This window comes from Alligator sinensis, unplaced genomic scaffold, assembly GCF_000455745.1.
Source record: "Alligator sinensis unplaced genomic scaffold, ASM45574v1 scaffold360_3, whole genome shotgun sequence".
In the NCBI taxonomy this organism is placed as follows: Eukaryota; Metazoa; Chordata; order Crocodylia; family Alligatoridae; genus Alligator; species Alligator sinensis.
In genome coordinates, this window is record NW_005841977.1 from 1551332 (window position 1) to 1559347 (window position 8016).

Genomic DNA, 8016 nt, shown 5'->3' on the forward strand with positions numbered 1-8016 from the left:
TCTTTCCTGCCTATGCAGGGGGTTGGACTCGATGATCTATTGAGGTCCCTTCCGACCCTAACATCTATGAATCTACAAATGGAAACACCTGAAATGACAGGCATTTGATCCCCTGATGTTTTCAAAGCCTGTAAAAATTCGGCTCCATTCAATGGGATTAGCTGCCTCATTTCCTCTGTGATGGCAGCTCTTTTGACACCACCACAGGGTCATCATCAAAGAATGGCCTGTTATCAGTTGATGTCGTACCTGTCTACCTGTAGATACTTAGAGCCTGATCCTTCCACAGTAGAACTCCCTGGGCAAATTCCACGGGCTACAGGGATTAGCACTTTGAGGTCCAATCCCAGGTTGAAAATTGTCATGAAATATTGAGGGAGTTGCTGTGGTTGCTGATGTCTCAAATGATTTATTTACACCCTGGGTTGTGATCACTATCTAAAGCTACATCATTGTGACCTGTTGTCATGGAGGGGGCATGGTGGAATAGCACTGCAGCAGCCAAAGGTGTGGTCAGCATGGTATGACCAGTGTTTAGATGGTGAGTACCTTGGCCTTCTTTGACTGTATTTCTTGCATCTGCACAGATGAACTATGCCCACCCCACAACCTCCCATCATCCCCTGCAAAGTGTCTGGAGTAAACTGAGCCATGGCTTTAGGAACAATGGGAAATACATCTCAAGCTGTAGGCAGATCCAAAGGGGTAGATATGTGGTTTCAGAAGTGGGACAGGCTGAGAGGGTGTATAATCTGGAAACAATTGAAGAGATTGTTTCCAATTTGCAATATGTTTAAATGTGATATATTGACCACAAAATCCTCGTGGTGGAATCTCATCAGGGGCATAAATTATCCTTGTTTTCTTAGGGATTGATCCAATTCCCACTGAAGTCAATGGAAAGTCCCACAAACTTTGATGAAACTAGAGCAAGCTGTTAGTTCTTTTGCTTTGTGAGTACAGGATCCTCCTCCCCAATGAGTCCTACAAGTGGTTTTTCTATCTGCCTTTTCCTTTGGGAGTGAACGTGAACGTGATATGGATAAGAAATGGATGCTCCATGTGCAGTCGGACCCACTGAGCTCCATGGATTGCAGGCAGTGTGGACAGCAGCAGAGTGAGCTTCCCCATACATGGCTCTTGCCAACACTTACCGATCTTCCCTGCTGAGGGGAGTTTGGTCTGCATGGCATGCTGGTGAGCCTATCACGCAGGGACAGCCAGCAAAGGCCAGCCAAGCAGGTGCCTGATGCAGTGCTGTATCACCCTCTCATTTCATGCAGAGCTGCTACGAGCCATTGGGTGGGAACGCATTCCCAGGTAGGGCCGTGGGCACACAAATGGGTTACATCAGGACAGCTTGTTTTGCCACAGGCTAAAAAAGCTGCAAGCACATGATGCTGAAGTGATGCGTCCCCACCCCAAACAGTAACAAATTTACCCCAGATGAATCACGGTCAATTTTCTCACGCTCTCAAATGCCTGCCTGTCAGTGCACAGCCTGCAGCTGCCAGGGTGTGACGTGTTCCAGGCTTATGCCTCAAGCGTTGCTTCTCCCCTCAGGTGGCCATAGCCTAAGCTGGTGCCATGAAAAGCTCTGCGTGTGATTAGCAGTTCCCCATTCATAATCTCGCTAGTCCTCTTCTTGATCCCCCCCTTGTAGCAAATGATTTCCTTTTCCTCTGGACTCTCCCAGGTTCAGACTGATACTGTATCCAAGTTAACTGTGCCCCTAGAAAATTGCAGATTCCTCCCCATCCTTCATTCCCTTAACAGCTTTAAATAATCCTTCGCCCTCTTATATTATTATCATAAAATGTCCCTCAGGGGTTACACACTGTACAGCACAGACTGGGTTTCAGTGCTGCCTGGAGCCAACTGCGGCCTGTGAGCTCCAGAGCCCAGAAAATGAGCCTGTAATTGAAATTCTAACAGACACGTGGAGTGGAAACAAGCTACCAATTAAACCTATTATCCTTGTCAAAGGGCAAGGGGAACAGCCCAGCAATGTGCCACTGGAGAAATAGCAGGTTGTTACAGCTGAAGTTTGGGCATGGTTGGCACGGAAGGGGGCAGGAAAGTTTCTCTGGTGGAAGAGTCTTGAGAAATGAGGGCAGGGAAGAAATAATCAAGTGGGAATTGCCTTGGCTTTCCCGTGATAGGGGGAGCTGTGAAGTGAAGCCTTGAGTTCCCTCTGCACTGTGAGATGCCTGCTTGCTTTCAGAAGGTAGTCAAAATCCCAGGGTTGGTTTGCAAAATAGGAGCCTGTGGCTTTCGTTTGATAGGTTATAGCTATGATCCCTTAGTGCAGCCCTCCTGGGGCTGGAAAGGGCCAATGACAGGTACAAGGAAGATACACTGGGAAGTTGGACACACAAAACGTTCCTGCAGCACCAAAGGAGTGCTATGTTGAGACACACCGGGAAAGATGGCTGTAGTGCTTAGGAAGCTCCACCAATCCCCACATGTAATCTCTGACGCCTCAAGGAAGCCCCTGGATCCCTTCCTACATAAGGTAGCTGAACAATAAGTCATTGCCAGTTATTCACTACACTTGCCAAAGTCAAGATTTGAAGGCTGGAGTGGCTAGTTAGTTGGATTTGAGCTGGCTGGCCCTGATTTTCTGCAGTCCTGTTTTGTGGATGGTCACTTCCTACAATGCCAAGTGAGTGCGGAAGGCTGCAGACTGGCTTGGCAATGGTGTGCACTACCTGAGTACCTTATGAATGGGTTGATTGGAGGAAATGGGACCTGGGGCTCTGGTTCCCTTCATGCATCATGGTTAGGAGGATGTTAATTCCCAAACATTCCTGGGGCTGGGTCAACTTGTGTGGTCACTTGTCATGGCTCTTTGCTGTACTTTGCCATTTACTTCTTCCCTGTGAGGAGTGTGAAGGATACTTGGCAGCTCAGACCCAGGAGAAAAGCGGAAAAAGCAGCTCAGCAATTTCTGCCCATTTAGATGCCTGATTTCTCTGCTTGTTGCAGGCAGGAGGGAAACATTACCACCCAACCTGTGCCAGATGTGTCCGCTGCCACCAGATGTTCACAGAAGGGGAGGAGATGTATCTCACAGGTATGGACATGCTAGCCATGAACACTCTCTCCGTGTGGCAATCTGCTGATCCCAGGGCATGTCAGGAGTGGGAGCACAACCATGTGCTGGGCTCCCCTGGCAGGTGGTCACTGGACCTGTGGTTTAAATATGCAGTGCAGGAAAGCAGAGGTCGCCTCACTACCATAAGTGGAGGAAACTGCAATGCCTGTGGTGACTAACCCAGGAAGTGCCCTATGCTATGGCTGTACCACTAGACCCAGGCCCAGCTAATGGGTGGCTCAGATGTGGATCATGCAGGTTGGTTGTGTTCATAAGATGTCAGAGAATCTCCTGCCTGGATTTCCTCCCTGGAGATTAGACCTCTTCACCCCACAGACTGCTCAGGTATAGGCTGTTGCTCCCTCCTCACTATGCCTGAAGTCCAGCAGTGCAGAGGTGCTGCTATATCCAGGCACACAAGTAGTCCCTCAGTGACACTTGGCAGTCATCTCTTTAGACAAAATGTTGCTCCTGGTGGGGAAGGAGCAGCCTTTCCAGGCCCAGGCAGAGCCTGTGCTCACCACCACTTTCCTCCGTTTCCAGTTCAGTAAGCCAGTAAAAGCTGTGAGAACAGCAAGGACCTCTCAGAGACATTTTACTAGAGTAAATGTTATTCCTCTTGGCCAACTTCTTCCTTACTCAAAGTCATTTTCAGCAATGCCCTCACGCACTGCATATGAACCTCATCAGTGCTGCCAGGGTGCAGTAGACGTACGTACCGGGAATTCTCACCTACGGCTGGAGAACCACATCGTGTCTGTCTAGGAATGTCTGTGGCATCCAGCACCGCAAGGCATTTGATAGAATAACCCTCACGCTGTGAGGGCAGGTCAGGAACAAAAAAGCCCCATTTCATAGAAGGGTAAGCTGCAGTACATAGTGAATAAGACTAATGGTCTCAAAAGTAACCACCAGATTTGGGTTCCCAACTTGAGAAGCAAATGTGGACAATCCATGGCACCAAGGATGTGCCCAGGCTGTCTTAGTGGGTCTGTGACAGGGTTGGCATCTGAACCCTGATGTCTCAGGCCCCACTCTAGCTCCTTAACCAGAAAACTAACCTCCCTCTGTTTCCTGGTTGTACTGAGTGCAGCCCTGAAGAGGTTGAGGCTTCCATTATGGGTATCTGGGTTAAAAAGAAACAAATGAACAGGCCTTTGAAGGATCTCAGCCCTGCCTAGAGCTGCCTGTGGGGCTATTTGGAGCTCAGAGGGAGGATTTGTTTTCTCTTTGGTAACCTGCAGTTGCCTGTTGCCCTGAGTCATTGATTACCCATGTGGATTTGCAGGGGTAATTGCAGGGCTGGGTGCCTCCCGCCCTCACACCGCAGGATTCATGGCAGGAGCCCTCTGCTGGGGACTGACAGACTCCTCTGTGCACTTAGCGCCGGGGAGTGGCTGTGCCATTAGTGTCATGCTGAACTGTCAGCTGGCGTGGTCCTGGCAGAAGCCCTGTCACTTTGGTGGGGGAGGCAGAGGCGTGATCTAAGGGCTGTGCACCTGACTGTCACTCCCAGCACGCGGCCTGTGACAGCCCAGCGTCACTGCAGGGCACTGGGCCCACCAGGTGCCACCCAAAGGTGGGTGGAGGGAGGGAAGGGAGGGACAGGGGCTGATTTTCTGGCTTTGACAGTTCACAGTTTATTCCAGGACTGGGAGGTGAGCATCAGAGGAGCTGCAAGGGGGACGAGCCCAAGCTGCATTCCCAGTTAATGCTCTGATGCTCAGTTCCAGAGTGGGTGGGGGTGAGTTTACCTTATAGATTTCATAGACATTAGGGCTGGAAGGGACCTCGGAAGATCATCGAGTCCAGCCCCCTGCCCAAAGGGCAGGAAGTCAGCCGGGTTCATAGGATCCCAGCAAGATGAGCATCCAGTTTGCTCTTGAAGGTGTTCAATGTAGGCGCTTGAACCACCTCCGGTGGCAGGCTGTTCCAGACCTTGGGGGCTCGGACAGTAAAGAAATTCTTCCTTATGTCCAGCCTGAAACGGTCTTGTAGTAGTTTATGACCATTCGACCTAGTCGTCATCCCTTGGGGCGCTCTGGTGAACAAACATTCCCCCAGATACTGGTGGTCACCCCTGATAAACTTATAGGTGGCCATCAGATCACCCCTGAGCCTGCGCTTTTCCAGGCTAAAGAGCCCCAGGGCTCTCAGCCTGTCATCGTAGGGTCTGCTTCCCTGACCTCTGATCATGCGCGTGGCTCTTCTCTGGACTCTCTCAAGCTTCTCCACATCCTTTTTGAATTGTGGAGCCCAAAACTGGACGCAGTACTCCAGCTGCGGCCTCACTAAGGCCGAGTACAAGGGGAGAATGACGTCCCGGGATTTGCTTGAGAAGCATCTATGGATGCAGGCCAGCGTTTTGGTCGCTTTACTAGCCGCAGCATCGCACTGCAGGCTCATGTTCATCTTGTGGTCAATGATGACCCCCAAGTCTCTTTCTTGCATAGTGTTAGCCAACATAGCACTGCCGAGCCTATAAGGATGCTGCGGGTTTTTCTTCCCAAGGTGGAGAACCTTGCATTTATCGGCGTTGAACACCATCAGATTCTGTCAGGTTATGGGTGAGCTTTCAGCCACACAAGCCAAGGCATGAGTTCAAGAGTCTGTATTACTCTGGGAAGAGCAGACTGCAGCATGGCTGTCACTCCCACCTAGTGCAGGGAGCAGGCATGGTGACATACTGGGTACTGGGATTGGAGAGCTGCCTGTGATGTGGCAGACCAAATTCTTATTCAAAAGGCAGTCCCTTCTGGGAGGCCCTATTGCGAGGTCTGGATGGTGCCTGGGTGTAAGCCGCATTTACATCCCAGGCGAGAGAAATTTGCTGGTCCCACGCTGGCCTCAAAGGCCCATTCTCACCATCATTCATTGTTGGGTGCTGACAGTGTACCTGGCACTGCATGAGACACAGGCCTTGCCCCCCACAGCTTACAGGCTAAACAATGCATGACATGCAATTCAATGCTCCCAAGAACTAGCACAGCAGATCAGCACTAGTAGGGGTCCAGGGCTAGAACAGCAGGGCAGTTTAGGTCAAAACTGAGATGGTGTGGAGGTTCAGGGCAAGGCTGCTGGTCAGGACTGAAGGGAGTTGTGATGGGGGTAAGTCTCGCTCCAACTGCTAGAGGTAGTTTGGGCTCTCCCCTGGAGAACTAGAAACTTCTGATCCTGTGCTGTGCTGGGTTTCAGGTTCTGAAGTGTGGCACCCCATCTGCAAACAGGCAGCAAGAGCAGAGAAGAAACTGAAGGTAAGTTGGAACATTGGGGGTGTCTGTGAGAGGTGATGGGGCAGGGGGTACAGTGCAGGGTGACAGACAAATACCCCTGACACTGCCCTGGGGGGTCTAGCACATGTCTGGAGATGAGTTGTGAGGGTGGCATGCAAACCAAGAGCCACTCTTTGCAACAAACTTCCCACAAGAGCCTGGTCCGAGTGTCAGCACACTCTCAGCCTCCTGCTTCCCATGGCAAGGGGGCTCTCTACAATCCAGTCATAACCTGCAGGATGCCCTGTCTTCCTTCAGAGACTCCATGTTGCAGCCACCATCCTTCTGCCCACAGGAAATAATTGACAGGCCTCCATTTGGAGGCCAGTGGTTGGTCCATAACTGTTTTCAGGAGGCACTGTTGAGAAGATTGAGGTCCTCCCAGCAGACAGCCCAGCCAGGCTCGGTGGTTTGGCAGGTTTTCATTTGAGTTTAGTATCTTGTTTATTGGTTCCCACTTTTTAAACAGTAAACACACAATGCAGAAATGCCTCAGGCCAGGGGTGCAGTCACCAGATGGTCCATCAAAGCTGTCTGCCCTCCCACCTTTCCAGACACAGGAAATCAGCCAGAACAGTCCCGCACTTCCCCACACTGTCAGTGACAGCTTCACAGTCACATTCCAGGATATGAATGTAAAGTGTAGTTCCAGTGTGTGTGTGTGTGCGCACATGCATGCTCACAGAGACTTGGGAGTGCCCTCTTAGTGTCCTGTCATCAGATTTTGGGCAAAATTCATCCCTGATATAAGCAAGTGAGACTCCATTGACTTCTTACCTCAAGGATGGACTTGTCTCTTTGCCCTCTCCTGTCTTCATGGCATGAGTGAAGGTCACAGATCACTTGACCTCTGATCTACTTTGTTCTTTCACATTCACACAGCACAGAAGAACGTCAGAAACCTCCATCTCACCCCCTGGTTCCAGTATTGGTTCCCCCAACAGAGTCATCTGCGTAAGTACAGGTCTGCTGGTGGAGAAAGAGCATGGTGACTGTGCCCCCCTCCTTGAGTCTCTGGTTTGCTGGGGGAATGGCATTATGCATGCCCTGGTGAGGGCAGATTAGATATCTTTTCAGTGCAAGGAGCACCCATGAGGTCAGGCCAGTCTTTGGGCTATGGGGAGCTCCTAGCCTCAGCAGGCCCTCTGAAGACAGAAGAGTATTTCACAGGCTGTTCACCACCACTACCCTTCCAGCCCCTTTCCCACTGGTGCCTCTTCTCTCCTGGGAGAACTTATGGCTTCTTGTGAAGACATATCCTGACCTTTCCCCTTTCCTGTGGTTGCACACTGGTTCTTTTTGGTCTGTTAACCTCACGCTGTGTATTCCAGCCTCCCCCTTCTTCCTCCCTTTCTCCTTATCTTTCTCTCTGTCTCTGTCTCTGTCTCCATCTCTCCCTTTCCTCAGGCTAAAGTGGATAATGAGATCCTTAATTACAAAGACCTGGCAGCTCTTCCCAAGATTAAAGCCATCTATGAGGTGCAACGTCCCGACCTCATTTCCTACGAGCCCTATCACAGATACACATCGGATGAGACGCTGGAGAGATATAGCTATGGGGAGGTACTGAGTCTCCGCATGCCCAAAGAGGGCCTCAGAGTCTGGCAAGGACTGAGGTGGGGGGGACACAGATAATTGTGGTTCAGC

At 50.7% G+C, this 8016-nt stretch overlaps 1 protein-coding gene across 11 annotated transcripts in view; it reads left to right on the top strand.

Annotated features, from left to right (window-relative positions):
* The window catches only part of ABLIM3 (actin binding LIM protein family member 3), a 107136-nt gene that overhangs the window by 78111 nt on the left and 21009 nt on the right, over nt 1-8016 (top strand). For 8 of the 11 annotated variants that reach the window (XM_006021061.3, XM_006021062.3, XM_025200900.1 and 5 more), the window contains 4 exons: nt 2989-3076; nt 6293-6351; nt 7252-7323; nt 7777-7932. In XM_006021061.3, coding sequence (XP_006021123.1) covers nt 2989-3076; nt 6293-6351; nt 7252-7323; nt 7777-7932 — 375 coding nt within the window. The remainder of the gene's footprint in view (nt 1-2988; nt 3077-6292; nt 6352-7251; nt 7324-7776; nt 7933-8016) is intronic. The other 3 variants (XM_025200906.1, XM_025200907.1, XM_025200908.1) reach the window with 1 other exon arrangement.